We start from the raw sequence: 20,601 nt of genomic DNA, 5'->3' as shown, positions 1-20,601 counted from the left end.
AGATCATGATCTCATGGTTTGTGAATTTGACCCCTGCATTGGGCTCCCTGCTGTCAGTGCAGAGCCTGCTTCAGATCCTCTGTCTCCCTCTCTCTTCCCTTCTCTCCCATTTCAAAAATGAATAAACATTAAAAAAAAAAAGTCAGATGCTGAACCAACTGAGCCACCCAGGTGCCCCCCAGTAAGATTTAGATTGTGAACAAAAAATACCTAAATTGGGGAACTTTTTTAAAACTCAGAATGGAAATCACTTATTAAGGGTAACCGTGTTTCTGTATCGGTCTGAGAGGAGGTGTTTGTTACATGTCACCAGAACTATCCTGCGAGGTAGTCTCAACAGCCAAGCGTTTAGCTTCCCTTTGTTCTTTTCTGTAGAGGAAGAATTTACATCAGTCAGCTGTGTTTCCAGAACCAACTGAAAGAAATAACTCTGGCAACAAGACTGAAAAATCTCCATTTGGGATACAGAGCTGCCATAGCTACAGAATATCCAACCCTAATTGGTTGCATCATGTCAGTATGTGCCCCGGAAATCTTGTACTTGAGTTCCCTGAGTAGGTTTTTCTACTAGAAAGAAGTGTTGAGAACGGCCAACAGTATTTTGGTTTGAATCATTCCTCACTTTAAAATTTAAAAATAGGGCTTCGGCTTATGATCTTAATCTCCTTTTGAGTTTGGTTACTCTGAATCAACTTGTTCTTATTAGTCCTGGATAAACTGATAAAAATCAAGGTTCAGAATTACCAGGAAGTACCTCTTATTAGCACTCATCATAATTTGAATTAATTACATGTGTAATAATTTAATGTCTGTCTGCTCCAGTATAGAATGAGCTTCATGGGGTTGGGGAACTACATGTGTCTCCTTTGTTAAATGCTCTATCAGAAGCACCAAGCACACGGTTTGGCATATAATGAACATTTGATAAATATTTACGACCTGAATGAAGGAGTTAAGGCCCGTACTCTTTAGCAGAAGTGATGGAGACTGTGAGCTTGAGCCACACAGCTGGACTCTACTGAGACATTGGAAAAGGTTGAGAAAAGACAGTTAGATGAGTATCTGGCCAGCTAACTGGATGCACTGAGTTTCAAAACGTGTAAGACAGGTGTATATTAGATGTCAGGACAACTGTATGCTTGCTCCTTGCCTTTAATACATGACTTGGATTCTAGGCAACAAACTTTAAGAGTTATCAACTTTTCTTCCTTACTAATGTTGAAATGAATTTGTTTACTGATGTACAGTCCTATTTAACAGATTGTACAACTCTAGAGCATCTTTTTATGTGAGGTTTTTTTTTTCCATTTAGAACATTATGTATAGTCCCATCCAGCCTTGGGTAGCAAATGAAAACTGAAAAAGTGAAAATGTATTCTTTGTAAAATGCTTTAATTTATTCTAAACAAGTAGAAATGAATCCTTGCTGTCGTTTAGGAAGGTGGCACAGAAACAGTTTAACATTTAACTATTTTATCAGTAACTTAGTCAGCCTATCTGTTCATTGGGGTATTTCTTTTTTAACCATAAAGTAGCTCAAACACCAGTAAATGAAACATGGGCAGTTAGCTCAACATCAGCGAAATACTTTCTTAAACGCTTTTTGTTTTGCTAAATCCTATTTAACAGTCCAGTGTATTTCCCCAGACAAAACAAATAGTATTTGCTTAGTTAAAGTTACTCCTAGAATGGGATCCAATTTCTCTGGCATGACTTTCTACTTGTCTGACTTAAAATATTGCCTGAAAGATCACATATTTATCATTACAATCTTAAAATTAAGTGTGGTGGCATCTTAAGAAATTTATCCCTTTGCTTTAGTCCAAACTGAAAGGCACCATATTTTCTCAAATGGTCAATTCCCAGACATAGCTGGCTGAGGGGGGACATCTTGTCCTGTTGTTTTGCACAGATTTGAGCCACATAATAATAATACAAAAAAAAAAAAAAAAAAAAAAAAAAAGCCTGGGCCCGAGTTTTGATCTCTGGAGATGTTAATTTGCCATGATAAATCACTGTTGAGTTTCCTTGGATAAGGGACCAGAGTATTCATTCTCTTTCTGGATGAGAGATTAATTCAATTTAATTTGAAATGTTAATGCTTGGTTTGAAGATTTACCTAAGGAAAAATGTAATCTTACAAAGTTTCCAGTTATGCAGGGCAGGACTCTGGGCCTTTCACCGAACAATTTCACAGTAAGGCTGTGCAAAATTTAATTATTTTCATGATGACTCTTTTCCATAGCTCTCTTTGTGCAAATTTCATTACACTCCAGCTTTTTCTTCCTGAAACATAACATGCTGGATGTTTGGATTAAATACAGAATATTTGGATCATCGGCCAAAAATATAGGACACTCTGCTTCTCTGGTGAATTGAGGCCATTTTGTAAGAAATGGTGCTGTAAGGCTTTGGAAGTAACGTTTACAAGCAAAACATTGGCAGAGTTTTAATTTTATTTAATGACCTGCTTCCTACCAGTGATCTTGGCACCCTGTGCAATGATTTGCAATCAATTAATCACACAGAATGTTGTAACACTGCAGTAAGGGCATTGCACTCTGAGAGTCTCATAAATCCACCAGCGACAGAAAACAGAAATTGCAAGCTCAAAGACCTCTTCATGAAAAACCCCAAATGGGGAGGTGATTTTAACGTTGTGTTTTCTGACATGTCCTTGAAAGCCTCAGTACTTTCTTGTAGATGGTGAGTTCCTGTAGTTCCCACTTCTCAAAGATGGTTTGGCCCTAACTGGACTGTCAGTGCAGGAGTCTGGAAGTGTTTGCCTCATTCACTTTAGACACTAGTCTTTCAGATGAGGGAATTCTGGATTCTTCTGAATTACTGTAGGAGGCTATGAATTCAAGGCAATAACGTTCAACTGCAGTAGGCCGTGTTTTTGAAGTCTTTGTAGGAATGATTCAGGAAGGACGCATGTTTCCATCCTGGGAATACGCTGACATTTGCTAGAGGCAGATGGCAGAAGATGGGATGGTGTGATATTACAAGTCAGAGACTTGACATACTTGACTTTGCCAGAAGCTTCTGGAATCTGCGTGTTTAGGATCTTAAGCTTATATTCTTGTCATTTCAGATGTGCCCTTGCAGTTAACTGCTTAGCTATGCTGGGAGTTTTTTTTTTTTTCTTCTTCTTATTTTAGCATAGTAAATATGGAACTATTAAACATTCTTAAAATTATATAAGCCTGAACTCTTGGATGTATGCATATTGTGTTGTCTTTACTTGCTTCCATATGGTTCTGTTTTGCGGATGTTCTTATAACAAGAATATGGAAGCTTAATGTATATCCCATCTGATTAAAATTGAACCCTCTTTTAAGAAACCGAAGTTTTCAGAGCTGTATTACTTCCCATGAGTAGGTTAAACTTCTGACTCTTGACAAATTTATTCCTCCCAAAGCTATACTGTGTTTGATTATTTGTGAAATTATCCAGATTGGCAAGTAGAGCTCATCCTCTATTTTTAGATGCTTGGCGCTTCTGTTCAGCGTGAGCTCTAAAATACGCTCCCAAAGTTTTGCATATGCAAACGCCTCTTCGTTGGCACATAGATGGGATGGAGAGAACGTAACAAACATTTTGGCCAAAATGTGATGGTCTGTTAGTCGGCATGTAGTAATGAGGCCACATTTTGGATCCAAGCTCCAGTGTGAAAAAGTGCAGTTGTACCCTGATGTCTCTCTCTGGGGACTGCAGGCTCAACTCCCAGCACTCTTGAAAGGAGAGTGCGGCAATCCTGGAAGTCAGGGCTGGGGGGTGGCTCTTAGCTTGCCTTTAGGGTACTCCACTGAACTGTCTGTCTTCACACATTTAAAAAAGATTTTTTTTTTTTCAGTTATTTCAAGCTGATCAAATAGCCTGAGGGTAATGCATTGTTAAATATCAGGTACTAAATTCATCTTTTGTGAGCCTCCGCTGCTCTGAGATGCTTTAATCAATGGAGAAAGCATGAAACTGAACTGTGTGAGCCTGAGAGCAAAGGAAGTATTGGGAAAAACCACATTAAAATTCCTCTCCTCTGAGAAGTTGTCATTCTTCCTGGTAAGAGTATGGAAGGATTTTTGCAAATGGTATTGCTAGTAAATTGAAATATTTTCCCTTTATGCTTGTCAGATAAGAGATACAGATATATTAATAGATAAATATTGCAGATATGTTTGTCAGAGTCAATCTCTTACCTACTACTTAGGATTGAGTCACACTCACCCACAATTAAAATATTTTCTCAAACAAATTTATAGGACTTCTATAAATTGATAATACTTTAGGTGATAAATTGATAATACTTTAGGTGATAGTATTGGGAATTTTTAGTTTTTTTAGATTATCTGCAAGTTGTGTTTTGTTTTGTTTTGTTTTTGGAGAATCATTGGCCCACTTTGAGAATGTATGGTTCAGGAAAGTTCCAGAAAATGTGTTTCCTGAAGGGCTTGATTAAATGACTGAATCAACACTGACCCAGAAAAGAGTTGAAACCTGCCTGGCAATACCATTTTGGGCCAGAATGACCAAGGCCAGATATGTTCCTGAGATAAAAGTAGGTGATAGAATATTCTCCTGTTTCTCAAACTCACTTTTGAAGATAGTAGAAGATAAAGGATCCACCATCTCCCACCTCCTAAACCAAGTTTCAGGAAAAATAGACTGAACGTGTATTTTCTTATGTAACGAACTTTACCTGAGTTAATCAGTTAATCAGTGCTTCATTTTTAAGTGAGGGATTTGAATGCATACATGAACAAATGAATGCACGAGGCAATGTCGTTGACTAATTTTGAACAGTGGAGATGACTGACTGGCATAGTGGTTAAGACAGAGAAGGGTTGGAAATTATGCCTCAGTTCATAGTCTAGATCTGTCATTTATTACCTATGAAATTTTAAGCAAGTAGTTAACTTGATATGTTTGTTTCCTTATATATAAAATTGGACTTCTGATAGTATCTTCTTTGTCCTTGGTAGGGGATTACATAAGACAAAGCATAAAATACCTGGAATTTTGGAGGTGCTCAGTATACACTTACTATCTACCTTGTGTTAAGCTATAAATCCTTAGGAAGACTTGAGCCACTGTACTCCTTCCAGGTGGTTGCTTTGGTGGCCTGAAAGACTTCATCTCATTTGGGTTTTGAGCTAAGAAGACCCATCTCAAAACATGATGCATAATTCTACTGGCTGTTACTAGGTGTTACTAGATAGGCGGTTCTCATAATAATAATATTGGGAAATGCTGGCTTGGGGACTCTCCAACCTTTTCAAAACTTTTATCGTGCTCATGGATATCCAAAGGTGGCGCTTCGCCAACCTTGGCATTTAACCACAGCATCCTCCTCTGGGGCCTAGTGTTTGGCAGGGCTACTGTTCCTTTAAATATACTGGAAAAAACACTGATGTAAGTGGATGTTGAAATAAATGCATTGCCCGGGGCGCACCCTTCAAATACATTTTTTCTCCCTTGGGAACAGTTGAGATCCAAATGGCATATCCCAGCATGATTTACCACATGGGTTGTCTTTTGAAAACCGAAGCCAGCATGGATTTAAGATAGAGCTTTGTGTAGCCCCCAGGTCAGCACTTGAGCCTGTGGTTAAGGGTTTGCGTCCAGTCCTCTTAGAGACTTTTTGGGTTCTCTTCCTTGGGTGTTTCCAAAGGATCCATGTGTTGAAAGGCGGTCCTCCCTGAAGGAGCACGGGAGGCTATGTGTTTGGGGCTGGAGGTCTGATCTGGCTTTGAACCTCTCAGCCGCCTCTCCTACTACATCCTTTCCCCACTGTGGTACAGCGGTCAGAAGTTCTCCTTGTTACGTGAAAGGCCAGAGCCCTCCTATTTTTTGTGCATCTACTTCCTCTGTCAGGAATATCTTCTCTTCTACCCTTTTCTTCCAACCTGGGTAACTCTTGCTCACCTTTCAAGACTTAGCTCCGGGGTCACTTAGTTCTAGATGCCTTTCCAGACCCTCTTTGTCTGAGTTAGGAACCTCTCGTGTATAACGTTGTGTGTCCAATGCACCCTTTTCCTCCTTTGTACCATATTTCATATGTGTTTTCCCTTTAGACTAGATGATGCTTCGTATGGTTTATTTTGTTTGAGTTATAACTTACATACAGTGAAATGCCCAGATATTAAGTCTATTCAATTAATTTTGTGGAAAGAATATCAAGGTGCAGAATATTTCCATCACTCCAGAAAGCTCTCTTCTACCCCTTTCCAACCAATCCCTACCCCCCCGAAGCAACCACTCCTCTGCTTTTCATCATCATAGGTTAATTTTGCTTATTATAGAATGGAATGGAATCAGATACTGTGTGCCTTCTTGTGTTCAGTTCTTTTCATTCAGCATGCTTTTGAGATGCATCTATGACCTTGCATGAATCTGTGGTTCATCCCCTTTTATTCCTGAGGAATCTTGCCTTGATGGATTTACCACAGTTACCCATTCTTCTGTTGATGGACACCTGGCTTATTTCTCATTTTTGGCTATTATGAATAAAGCTGCTCTGAACATTCCTGTACAGGGCTTTGTGTGTGTGTGTGAATTATGTTTTCATTCCTCTTGTGTAAATACCTAGGAGTAGAATTATTTCTGGAATAGGTGCCTGTTTCAATTTTAAGAAACTAAAAGCATTTTCAAAGTGATTATACAGACTATAAACTTGTTGACTGTGGAGTTGAGGTCTTATTCAGCTTGGTTTCCCTTATGTCCAGCCCAGTGCAGAGCATACACTAAGCACTCAGTGAAGAGCAAATGGAAAAGAAGCTCAAACCAGTTTTCATTCTGATATACTCTCTACTAATTGACCAAAAAAAAAAAAAAAAAAAAAAAAAGCCCATTAACGGAATGGAACCTGATGGTCTTAAATGTGGTTTTCTTCCAGGCAGGCAAACATAGGGGAATATAGTTCCCTTCCCACTCTGCTCCTGGAGCTACCCCTCCTTGCAGGATAGCAACACATATAGGATGTGCAGGTGAAGCCGAGAATGTAGATTGATAGGCAGTCATACAAGGGTCCCGGTCACTGTGGCTGCCATGATTGTTTCTCAGGTAAGAACTCCTAACCCTTCCCTCCAAGACCCTCCACAGGCTACTCTTTCATCGCATCCCCCACCTCAACTCACCTGCGCAAACTCATGGTTCAGCCAAGCTTGACAACTTTCCCTTTTTATGGCATCTAGCATTTTCTCCCCTTTGCCAGAGTTGCCAATTCCAGCTGGAATACCTCCACACAGGGCCGTCTCTCCCTGTTGACATCCTGGTCGGCCTTCAAGGCTCACTTCAGATGTATCGTCCCTGAAGTTGTCCTACCCACCAAACCTGGAAGCTCACTGTCTGGAGGGTCTGTGAAGGGGTGTAGAGCTGTGGACTATATTCATCCGGCCCTGAATGCCTTTCAACTGTGTGGTCACGGGCTTTCTCAGGACACCGTACTCAGTGGTCCTCAGATGTCTGTAAGGAATGAGGGCTGCTGGTCACTAAGGGACCAACTGAGGCTGCCCTTCATGATCCTTGCTCTTGGTGGCTGATTCCATGAAAGAAGTTTCATGTCATGCTATGGCTTCTTGAGACGAGTTGTTTAGGGAAGAAAGAGGTCTATCCAGAAGGAGGGAGATCTAGTGCCAGCTTGGGGATACATGTCACCTGGCAGATACTGAAAGGGAAATTGGCTTTCTTTAGGCCCAGTGTTAGTCACAGGTCATATGTCAACAGGACAAGTATTAACAGCAAGAGCAGCTTCTTATGACGTTAGTATCCATAAGAAAATTTAAAAACAATTTTCTTTAGAGGGAGATGGCTCCAAGGAGGAGAGCCGTGAATCCTGTGATATGTGTGTTTTCTTTTGATTGCTGTTTTGGTAAAATCCTTATTTTGTCTCTGTTCTGCAAACTGCCTTCTTTTCAAACCATACAATTTCTAAAAACATTTTAAGTTTAATTTCCAGAAATGTAATACAGTTATCTTTACTCTGATAACAAACATAAATGTGAAAAGAATGCCGAGGGTGTGAAAATCTGCCTTGAACAAAACATTTTTTTTCTATATATTATGTTGTGCTTTTAAAATTATAATCATTTTTGAGTGGCATAAACTCAGAGCTACAGTTGGAAAATATATTTTGGAGTTTGGTTTCTTGGCAAATGTTACTTCAAACAAATAAGACTTACAAAAATAATGTTTCTCATTTCTAAAAAGAAAAAAAATTGTGTTGCTATGAAAACTGTAAATACCAATTTCTCAGAACAGAAAAGGCATGTTAGTTGTTTGACATCATGTAATTTTGTAGTTGATCAAGAAAAAAATACACTCATTTGTAGACCTTTGAAGAATTGGACACCAATTTTTTTGAAGTCCAATAATGTGATTATTAAGAAGTAGTTAGAACTAGTTAGCTTGGATGTATTTAATTGCCTGCTTCTGGTTTAAAGAAATACACTGGATCTTGTATGCTTAAGAATTTTAACAGATGCTTTTCCCTTGACTGAGTCAGTAAGTAGTAAATGCAGCATTAAAATTCTGCCTTATTCACCTGGCAATAAAGTGAATTCACTTCTTCTCTTTCACAGTGGGTAGGGTCATGAAGCAGGCAGTTTCCAGAAAGTCAGCCTAATTGGCATAGTTCTTAGGAGCCCCTGGTCTGTCTTTCAGAGGGATTCAGTGTCATGAAAATACTGACCTATCCCTGAGTTGGAGACCTACATGTCATTTGATTCAGTGCACTCTTAGAAAAGTTGTACCTGCTTCTTAACAGGGACTCCAGGATTTGATGATCTTAATTTTGATTTAAGAATTGAGCTTGATGTTTTGTTTTTGTTTTTGTTTTTTTGCCTATCTAAACATATTGTGGACAATTTCAAACACGTACATAATTAAACAGTATGACAACCACTTAGTTACCATGATAAACTTGAAAAACTTAGGAACTTCTGGCCAATTGTGTTTCACCCAGACACTTAACCCCAACATGCCCAGTATTATTTTGAAGCAGTATTTAAAAGTCATGTGTACGTATTTATTGATGCATAACATTTCAGTATTTATCTCTAAGAGATAGGGCTCTCTTTTTAAAACTATTATCACACCAAGGGAAAAATTGAACAAAAATTCCATAGTATCAACATATAGTCAGTATTTAAATTTCCAATTGTGTGTGAGTGTGTGTACTCTTTCTAGTTTGATTTTTCTTGACTCAGAATCCAAATATTATAATAATATATATTATATAATATATATAATATATAATAATATAAGACCACATATTATAATTGGTTGCTGTGTATTTTAATGCATTTTTAATATAAAAGTTTTAGCTATGAAAAATTCAAACTTACAGAAAAGTAAAGAAAAAATATGTATCAGGCATGCATTTAACAAATGTTAACCTGTTGCCATATTTGCTTCAGACATTTCTTTGCCTTTTTTTTTTTAGAATATTCAATATAGCGTCCCTCCCCTTATTTTTCCTTTTTTTCCCCATTTAAACAATATTCTATAATTGGTGCATATCATTTCTATAATTCTATAATTGGTGCATGTCATTTCTATAGTATGTTTTTATGTTCTTGCTACATACATGTATGCATAAATATATATTTTTGTTTTTATATTCTATATAATGTTTGTCTTTTTGCAACTATTTTTTTCCCACTCAATGTGCATATCCATACATGTAGTTCAAATAGTTCATTTTAAACTGCTGTATACTATTCCTTTATAGAATAAATGCCAGCTTATTTGTTACTAGTGAACAGTTAGGATGTTTCCAATTTTTTACTCCTACAAATGATTCTCAGTAAATATCATTTTATGCATTCCCCTTGTGTATATGAATGAGAGTTTATTTACATGATAACACCTAAAAGTGATGGGGATGTCTTTGGTTTTGCTGGGTATTATTTCTCTCTAAAGTTAAATAATTCTATTCTCAGCATCTATATATGAGATTTCCAGTTTCTCCAGAACTTCCCCAACACTCAGTATTGTTAGGTTTCTAAATTTTGCCAATCTCATGGGTATGAAATGGTAACTCCCATTCTTAGAATTTGTACTTCCCTAATTACTCGTGAGATTTAGTGTCTTTTTGTATTTATTTGCCATTTAGGTTTCCTCTTTGGTGAAGTGACTATTTTTAAAGGTGTTTTTCTAACAACAGATTTTGGAATTTCAGGTGTTCAGTATTACTTATGCAGGCAAATTAATTGTTTTCAAATGGGTTCAATATGGTTTTAACTTTGAGAAATAGTTGTAGGCGAAATCATATTTACGGTTATATGTAGATACTTTAAGATTGCAAAAGGGCATTTGTGACAGAGCTAAGGTCTTTCAGGATGGAGAAAAATCAGCCATATGTGCAGAAGCTACTTAAAATAATGTTGTTTTTGACTATTCTATTTTACTGAGGCTTTCACCATATATCTTCTTCATTTGCTTACTTTTTTCCTACCTCCCAACTATGTTTTCCTCCATAGCTTGTGTACCTCTCAGTTAACTGACCAATATTAGTTTCCACACACTCAACACGTCCGATATCTATCTGCTTCATTTTCTGTCCTTGAAATTTCCCTTCCAGGATCCTCTGTCCTCCTTTTCCAATAAGCCCTTGTTGTTCCATGCCTGCTATATAGGTGTCACCCTTCATACTCCTCCTGTGACAGATCCTGTGTGCTCAGTCTCATTTTTTATCTTTTATGACCTATTCCTTTATGTGGTGGATCTTGCCTCCAAATGTTCCCAAGAAAAGCCATAATGAGAGCACATTTTTTTCCAAATAACTAACTTGAAATGTATTTTTCACATCATTTATTTTTGCTTTTATACTTGGTTTTTGTCATATATTTAGGCTTAGAATTCCAGATCAAAAATTATTCTCCTTCAGGGGCACCTCCATGGCTCAGTCGGTAAAGTGTCTGACTCTTGATTTCAGCTCGGATCATGATGTCATGGTCTTGAGCTCGAGGCCTGCATAGAGCCCCCGTGTCAGACTCTGTGCTGAATGTGGAACCTTCTTAAGATTCTCTTCTCCCTCCCTCTGCCCCTCTCCCTTGCACCCTCTCTCTTTCTCAAAAAATAATTTATTCTCCTTCAGAATTTTGAACGGTTTGATTATTCTGCTTCTTAGGGTTTCTGTTGAGAAGTCTGATGTCATTCTTATTTCTAATTCTTTGTGACCTGTTCTCAATTTTGGAAGCCTTTGCAGTTCTCTCTTTATCCCTTGTTGGATGAATTGTATTATATGTCTTCGTGTGGTCTTTTGTTAAAACCATTCTTACTGGTTACTTGAGACATTTTCTTTGATTGTGGGAAATTTTCTTTAAAAAAATCTTCTCATCATTATTATCTTATTGGAACTGTTTCTCGTTCATAGTTGGACCTCTTGGGTTCTCTGATTTTTCTGCTTATTCCGCCCCCGCCACCACTTCTATTCCCATTTCTTAATGTTTTTGTTTTCCTTTCTGGGAGATTTTCTTATCCTTAACCTCCTACTAGTCCATTGACTTTTTTTTTTTTTTTTTTAATTCAGCTAGCATATTTTTAATTTGAAGAGATTTTCCTTGTTCTCTTATAGTTGATATTTTATGGAATCTTGCTTTGTAGTTGAATGTCTTTTAAATATTTCTTTGAAGATATTAGAGATTTTCTTGAGCTTCCTGTATTCTTGAGTTCTGTTTTTTTAAGTTAGGCTTGTGTCTGTATATGCATTAGGCTCTCCCTTTCATATTCCATAGTATACCTACCATTGTGTATTGCTGTGAGAATTGAGTTGAATGTTTCACTCAAAGTCAACTAATGTTAGTGGCTTAAAGACAGAAGCCCTATAATGCAATTCTATCTTGACTACATCCATTTGATTTTGCTGAGAAGGCAAGGGTTAGGCTAAATGAAAATTTAAGGTCCTTTCAACACATAAGCATTCGAAACTGGTGATTATCAGGACTTTGAGTAGATACATTTTTTGTATCAGGTATTCACTAATTCCTTTGGCAATATGTTTTTATACCTACTATTATTATAAACTGAAATCAACTTTGATATTGTCAGACTAAATGTATTACCTTCTATTTCTTAAATGTTACATCTTAGTTCTAGTAAACTCAAAAGGCTGAAGAATAGGAATCTAAATTACAAGAGAAACTTATCAATTCTTTGCCATCAACAAATACACCCAGGGTATAGAAGATCTTTTCTGATTATGGTTCACTTGGGAGATGTTAAATTTTCTAGGCAAAAGCAAAGGGACATATTTGAATCTGTATCATATCTTATAGGTAGCTATAAACTCAAATGAACCTAATTTATTTTATGAAACAGAGTCACATAAATTGTCTATCTTTCTAAATAGATAAAAACCCATACGCACACACTTGCCAATGACTTGTCATACAGTCGCATTAAAATTGATGTAAACACATTCAGCATCCAGAGGAGGCCCCTAATTTATTCCCACAGTGTTCCATTTTTTTTTTTTTTTCAGATGTATAGGAGCTACACTGTTGGAATAACAGAGAACCCTTTATAATTTTATAGTCCAAATATATGTGAGGCTATGCACTTTAAAAAATATACCATGGAACATTTCAAATGTATACGAAAGTAGAAGTGTTTAATGAGTTCTCAGCTCTAATGATGACCAACACACAGACAAGCCAATCCTGGTTCATCAGTGCTCTTATCTCTCTCTCACACTGGGTTATCTTAAAGCAAATCCAGGATATCCTATGATTTCATTTCAAAATACTTGAGTGTCTTTCTTTAAAAGGCAAGAAGTGTTTTTTTTTAAGCATCACCACAATATCTTTATTACACCTAAAAAACTTTATACTTGAAACCATACTGCCAGTACATGAATTTCTCTGTCTCAACTTTTTCCCCTTGGTTTGTTTGACCCAAATAATTTCATATATTGTATTTGGCTTGTATATCTCTTAGATCTCTTTTAATCTAAATTTCTCCTGCCCCCCCCCCCTTTTTTTAAGTCTTATAATTATTTGAAAAGACAGTGTTGTTTGTTTTTTGAAAAGACATTTATTTCCTGGAAGAAAATCATTTTTTTAAAATGTCCTACATTCTCAATTTTTCTGCTTGCTTTCCTATAGTGTTATTTAACGTATTATTCTTCCCCTCGTGTTTTCTATAAACTGGGTAGTTGGAATAAGTGTTTGGTGTTTGACTAGATAGAGGCTTTTTTGACCTGAAGAATCTTCACAGATCGAATTATATGTTTCCTATATTGTCCACGTTATACATTTCCTGTTGCATCCTATCACGAGGCCAACCATGTCTGTTTATTTTTTTATGATATTATATTTGATCTGTGGGTTCAAATAGTGTCAGCTTGATCCATCCATTACAAAGCTCTCCATCTGCTTTTCTCCTAATAACTTGAGCAGCCACTGTCGATAATTGCCCGTGTTCACCAGAAGGACATCACGTACAAGGTTAAGAGTTTCTGAATTTGGAAAACCTCACTTATTTTCAACTTCCTGCCCCTGACCTATCCTGACATCTTGGTCATTTGCTGTTTCTTTCTTAATGTATAATAGATTTGCCTTTTTTTTTTTTTTTTTTTTTTTTTACGGTACCGGTTCCCCAAATACGTTATGTGGAACATACCAAGCACACTGTGAGAAAGTCCCCCTCAGTTCGGAGGGTGCCACATACTGTTTTTCCCCCTCAGAGATTTATGATACAGGTGAGCTGATTAAAGGTCTGAGGAATCTGTTAAGCAACTTGATTTGCCCACAGTTTCATCAGCTTCCTTGACCACTGTATTCATTCTTCTGTCATTAATACCTGTTAGTATCTTGTTTAGAGAAACACTTTGAAACGCATCCTAAAGAAGAGAGGAAGGCAGTGGCACTTGCCCCATCCTCTCATAGGGCTTGCTAATGTTAAGGTCGTGAGTCCATAACGTTGGCACCTTATGGGGAGAAAGGAGAGCGAGAGCAAATCAAAGTTCATGTAACAGACTTGGTTCATCATACCATGTCTTGTGTTAATCTCGTCTTCATTGTATCGGTTGCTTCAGTTGTTTTGTTTCTTGTCAGTGTTACCTACATAACTCCAGGTGATTCAAATGTTAATTACTGATAAGACAATAAAGTCCAGCTATAACAGTTACAATTTAAAAAATTATAACTGTTTGCTTTTATATGCTATAAATTTCTTCATGCACACGGACCCCCAGAGCACATTTGTTATTTTAGTTCAGGTGCATTACTGTAGATGAGGAGTAGTAAGGAATCGTAACACGGACCCCCAGAGCACATTTCTGTTATTTTAGTTCAGGTGCATTACTGTAGATGGGGAGTAGTAAGGAATCCTAACACTAATGGAGACTGTTGGTTTCAGATGCCAACGCCGGGTTCGTTTTCATGCCAGAGGTTCACATTGTGCTTGTGCCTCACTGTGGAAAATAGGGTCGAGCAAAATTAGTGACATAGACCAATTTTCCTTTGCTCTGAAGATACCTCAAGTTCTGTACAAGAAATGTTTTCCATTAGAAGAAAAATGCCGTGTATTAACGCTCCTGAGAAAAAATAGTGATCGCCAGTAATGCCATCAGGAAACGATTTTTTCAATGTTTCACAGTGTAAGCATGAATCAGTCATCAAACAGGGACTACAACTTATTCTGCAGACTTGGAACATTAATCAAAAATTTTTTTGAGGTGGAGTTATTCTAGGAAAGTGTGAATTTTGATTTTAGGAACATGCATAAGGGATATAGTAATCAGAAGCACAAGTCAGAACACTTCATTAAAATAAACAAGAACAGAGCCAAGGCCCAGAAGACACGAAGCTCTGTGTTGTGAGTTTTGTTTGGGAGAATGGAATGGGATGAGACACACAGGGCTGAGCAAGGCATCATCAATGATCCCGACAGTCGACTCAGTGTGCTTTCTGTAGTGCTGGGTGCTGGGTGCCTGGCCATTGGCCATACGTTGAGTTAAATTCTAGATGTCCCCAGTTGATATTTATGATAAAAGTTATACTGGTGCTTTTAAATTTAAATGAAGCTTAAAAATTATCATAATTTAAGATGCTTTTCTATTCAGAAAATCCAGAAAAGGCAAATATTACACTAATTATTTAAACATGATAGACAACTCCTTTTGACTTGTCACAGACTTTTTCTTCCTGACAAGTTACTCTTAAGTCTGCTGTTCTTTGAAGGGAAGATTGTGTGCAGGTTTTGACTGTAAACATTATCTTCTCAATAGGTAGTTTTCCAAATACTGTCCACTGAAGATTCTATGTTGGCTCAATCAGATAGGTGTTGTTGAGAAGAATGAAGGTAGAGGGGTGGGGCATAGGTCTGGAAATTACCTTAAAAACATTATCTTAGGTGCAACTTAAGGTAATACATTTGTATTTCTTGAGCATAAAGCAGTTCACAAACATCCATTTGTTGTTCCCTCAGAATATTATTTGGTGAAGCACTAAGCCAAAGTCCAAATGTATAAATTCTCATACAGTAGAAGTTCAAGAGGCCAGAAAGGTGATTTCAGTCACGTCCTTCATGAACTGAAGCCCAAACAGGAGAAATGACTTGCCCAAGGTTACGATTTACCTTGTGGTTTATTTAACTCTCGGGTTAGGAGGCGCTTCGTTCATTTTTAATATGGCACATGGTCGCATGGTACACTTTGAGTTTATAGAAAAGAACCACTTATCCAGTTGGCTCAGAAGAATGATGGTGAGCTGATGGAAGGAAGGCTCATTTTGCATCCTACTAGTATCAGCTTTTCAGGAGCTGATTTCTATAGTTGTAAGTCATCCTACACCCCACATTCTCTTTCCTGATTGTCTAAAATTCCAACAGCAGGTGAGAAGTGTGAAAATGGTCAGTGTAAACGTTCGCCAACAGGTTGCAACTAAGGGCTGAAAACGGAGATTTAGGCAACTGTCTGTGGATATGTATCAGTGTGTGGTGTGGGGCATATCGCTTGGTAGCACGGGGCTTTTTGCCCCCCACTCCAAAATGTGGGTACTTAGAATTTTTTAAAACTTCATTAGCAGGTGGACTTAGACCCCACATTGGACCTATGGAAATTTCTTGTTAAGGGTGAAGTTGTTTGGTGTGAAAATTTTCAGTTAGGTAGAAGAAAACCCTGCCCCAAGATTTTATTTCTCTACTATGTTTAGCCAGGCTATGGGGATTCGATGTGTTTCTGCTTCTTCGTCTTTATTTTAAGGTCATGGTCATTCTGTTTAGTTTCCACAAGTATGGTAAAGATCAAATTGCATCTTTTATGTCAATGGACAGGGAAAGTTGTATTGAGATACTAGATGGAAAGGTTCCTTGTAGTCTGAAGTTTTGTTTCATTATAATAGCATTTGCTTTTTAGTCGACCAAATTAGGATTCCATTAAATTAATATTTCTTTGCTTATTAAAAAACCAGGTATCCTATTTTTATGTTCAGCAGTTTATAGGGATTTTGATCACAAAATTGGGTGATTTTTATTCCTCAAGAATTCTGCTTTCTGAATCAGTGAGGTTTTATTTTAACAAATGTTTTTTTCAGTTTAAGATTCCATAATGATCATATTCTCTAGGGTAAAAAGTGTGGAAAAAGGTGGCTGACCTTGAGAAGTATACAGTTGCTGTGCTGGTGCTCTTTCACGGTTGAAATGGAATCATAAAATCAGAAATCATGGAACGGTTTCCAGTTTCAAAGATGGGTTGTCTGACCTTGCCTAAATAGTTCAGGCGGAAATCAAGGAGAAAATGGAGAAGGAAATTGAGTTCACCTTCAGGTGACATACATCCACAACAACCTCCATGAATACATCTAGGATGCCAACATGGGTCTGTCACTTTAGGGTCCAGCAAGCTATTTTTCACCTAGAGATGTTCCTCTGTATTTTTATTGTTATCTGAAAAAGTTGTCATTAAATGTCTATACTCCCTTACGCACACACATACATACACATATACACACCAATTAAAAACTAACCCCCCCCCCCAACATTTATTCTTGGATCTCTGTCTTCCTGAGCTAGAGGCTACAGTTTAAAAGAATTCTGATAAACGTTTGGTTCTTTGGCTGTTCTTAAGCCTTCTCCTGAAACCATTAAGAGGACTTCCCAGATCCCTAGACTCACCACCAGTATTTTGGATTCTTTGCTACATGTCTCACACCCCCAGGGGAAGGAAACTTACAGGGATTAAGGGCTTGCATTGTGCCGGGCATTGTCACGTTTGTCCGCAATCACCTCCCAACCACCTCATTCAATGCATGGTTGTTCCTTCTCCATGTGGTATTTCTTGTACCCTGGCTGGACCTTCTGTTGGCAAGGGGGCAGGAATACAGTGGCTTACATGAGCTGTTCTTCAATCTACGAGCATCTGATAGATGCAAGTTTTGAGGTGTATATGTGTTAGGTTGTGTAATACTAAACGTGAGTAGCATAACTGAGAATATTTTTTTTTTAGAGGTTAAATGGCTTTATTCATTCAATGCCTGGGGAAAGGAGTTGAAAGCGTGAACGTGTGTTGTGACCACAGGCAAGCGTACTTTGTCTCCAAATGTGATAAAAGAGCAGAGAGCATTCTAGGTTGATCTGTGTTGCCCTAATAGAGAAATCATTGCGGGGGCAGGACGGTTTGTGGTGTTTACCTGATTAAATGAAGGAGGTTCCCAATTTTATAATAATCATTGTATCCGTTTCTTGGAGCTTGGAATGTCTCTCTCGTTCTTAATTTCTTTTTTGCTAAGTGATTCTTCAACATGTGGTACTTAGGGAGGATAAGTATTAAACATTCAAAGTCTCTTTATGTGGTAAAGACGGTCAAGCTGTTTCTATCGCCATGAGAAATGGGAATCCTGAGACTCTTGATTGGATGTGCAAGTGGCAGTGGTCCTCTGAGTTCAAATCTAGATTAGTTCTTAATTGTGTGATGTGGGGCAAGGAATTTAAGTAGCCTGAGCTTTCGTTTCCCAAACTGTAAACTGTGGGTTACAACATTTTGAGGCTTAAAAGAGCGATGGCTGTATCAGACCTGGAAAACTTCTTGTGCCCAGAAGTCACGCTTTGCTCGGGGGTATTTAGAAGCATCTTCACTAGTTACGTGTTCAGTAGTTAGTGAGTTCGAGTATTCGAGGTACAGGATTTGGAATCAGGGTTAGTAAAATCGAGTCACCCAAATGTAAAAGAATTTTCTTCTTTGGGCCCCACGGGCATCTAGAGGCCGGGCAGGCCTAAGCTTTTGAGCAGAGCTAGGGAGTACAGCCTGACCTCTTCTTTCCCTCCCCTCTCCCCGGGGTCCCCCTCAGCTTCACAGGCCCACGTCAGCTCCTCCAGGTGACTTGTGTTTATTTTCTGGGGCTCTGGCTGCCGCTCTTCCAGTGGGCCTGCCTCTTCCTGGAAGAAGTGATGAATGGACACGTAGCCAAGTGTCCCACGTCCCTGAAGACAGAGCAGCGTGAGGACGCTTTACTCTTCCCGCCAGGCCTTGCTTCCTGCCTTCCCTACCAGCTAAAGGTCGTTGGCAGGAGGGCAGGAGCCACAAGCATTTTTGTCATTAGAATCCTACCAGTTATGGGTATCCATCTAAATAATAGAGTCTCGGAGTCAAATGTGGCAATGTTTATAATGACCTCTCGTTGATGACTGAAGAAGGAGCGGGTGGGCTTCAGGCTATCCATCTTTCTCGCCTGGGTTTCCACGCATACTCCGCCTTTTGCACGGACCGAAGCGGGTCATTTGTGACTTTGCCATATAAGTGAGCCTCAGGAAGGGTGGTCGGTAGAACAAGCGAAGTGAAAATGGTTTGCAGCAACAGCCTTTCTTTTCTTCAAGTAGGAACCCCTCTTTGCCTTCCCTTATGCCGTGTACTAGAGGGTTTTTAGCAGAAAAAGGGAAAATAGACGATGCCCTGCTGTTGCTAGGTAACCAGAAAAAAGAACCCAGCCGTACTTGATACGGGAACAGTTTTCTCTAGCTAAGGGGTTTGTAGAGTGTTAATTAGATTTGCATAATGGTGAGGCTGGCCGGTCTCCATCCTTCAACTCCTTTTTCCCCCACCCCTTGCCCACATTAATAAAATCCCAGCTATATTATTTGAGTCTTGAGGTCAGTTCTTGACTTTGAGATATTCTGAGGGGAGGGGCTGTGCAGATGTAAATATAGTTCATCGCCCATAGCTAGAGTATATACCGTATTTCTAAGACCTTGAACCTGTTTTTAAAACATAAGTGGGCACCCTTGTTCCACAGTAGCAGTGTTTTATCGGCCCGCAAATGGTGACAAGTCTTTATTCACTTGACACTCCCTTAGGATTATTTTGTCAGGGTTATTCTTAGCCGTAGGAGACATTTGAACGCACACCCAGCCACATCTTGACGATACATTGATTAAGTCATTTGATGTGATTGCATTTTGTCCCTTTCTCCTTGGACTCTGGGATTCTCTCTGTGGCTGAATATATGGGCACTGCATGTCCCAGGCTCAGAGAGCTCTGAGTTACAGTGTCACCTGCCTTGGAGGCCTTGAGCGGATCCTCCTGACCTGTGCCGTCTGTCTGTTGCAGATTTGGACATCTCTCAGACTGAGTTTCCAGCCTCCCAGGACTCACATCCACATGGCTCTCAGCAGCAGACATTTACGGCCGAAGCAAAGCTAAATCTTCAGACATTGACTGGACAAGACCAGGAGACTGGAGATGACGCTGAAGAAAACATTGTTTACCTCTAATTGTGTTATTATTTTTCCGAGCAAAACACAACACTGGCATTTAGTGGAGATTTTTTTTTTTTTTCATTTCCTGATGTTCGTGTGAATGTGTCTAAATTGCTGTAAGAGTAATATTTAATATTTCATGCAAGTTCAGTTTTTGGGCATGGATCCAAATAAATTATTGAAAGCAGTTCTGTTTGTGTAATCATTAACTTATCACACCTAATTTCAGATTTCTGGAGGAGAAATTAACTTGAATAAGGAGAAATATTTTCAAAGTTGTTGTGACTCTCGAGTAAAATTCCATATTGCATTTTCTGCTGGATCATCTGGTTTTTGAAATGCCTTCCTTGAGATCTAGAAGAAGCAATGTGGACGGAAAGAGTGATATCCATGATGGGCAGACTTTCACAGCCACAGCAGGTGACGATGGAGAGTGGCCTCAGTGGCCCCAAAGGCAGAGGCGGATGTGGGAAAGTCCCTTTCTTGGCTGGTTTTCACGCACTAATTTCTCTCTGGGGAGTCACAGGGGCGGGTCCTAGTGGTGATCTGTTACAGTCACCATGTCACCAACATGTCCGGTTGCGGGGGGACCTGCTCCAACCGGGCAACCACTCTGCGGTGGACAGTCTGGACTCTTAGGACCTGGGCCACATGCTTTGCAGACTCACTTTCTTGGTCGTGATGCGGATTGTTTTTCAAGCCAAGGTTCCTCACTGTCCTTCAACAGGGCCTTGAGGCAGAGCCCTAGCCAATCCATTTTGATGTAAATAGTGAAGCTTAGGTTCACGTGCTTCTCACGGTTGGCCCTGTGTCCTCAGGCCCTGAGAGCAAGAACAATTATCACTCCATAGAAGGACCTCTGCCTTCAAGGACAAAAGCTCTCTGGGCAAGGCTTGCGGCCTGTCG

At 38.9% G+C, this 20,601-nt stretch overlaps 1 protein-coding gene across 2 annotated transcripts in view; it reads left to right on the top strand.

The window, feature by feature from the left end:
* The window catches only part of ARHGEF28 (Rho guanine nucleotide exchange factor 28), a 301,505-nt gene extending 281,623 nt beyond the window's left edge, over positions 1–19,882 (top strand). For both annotated transcript variants that reach the window (XM_019463023.2, XM_019463024.2), the window contains one exon: positions 19,547–19,882. In XM_019463023.2, the coding sequence (XP_019318568.2) occupies positions 19,547–19,710 (164 nt within the window). In that variant the 3' untranslated portion in view covers positions 19,711–19,882. The remainder of the gene's footprint in view (positions 1–19,546) is intronic.
* Positions 19,883–20,601: the final 719 nt, after the last annotated feature.

Source organism: Panthera pardus, unplaced genomic scaffold, assembly GCF_024362965.1.
Source record: "Panthera pardus isolate Hobbes unplaced genomic scaffold, ASM2436296v1 HiC_scaffold_2, whole genome shotgun sequence".
Taxonomy (NCBI): Eukaryota; Metazoa; Chordata; class Mammalia; order Carnivora; family Felidae; genus Panthera; species Panthera pardus.
The sequence above is the reverse complement of the archived record's forward strand: the minus strand, read 5'-3'. Positions and strand labels throughout refer to the sequence as shown.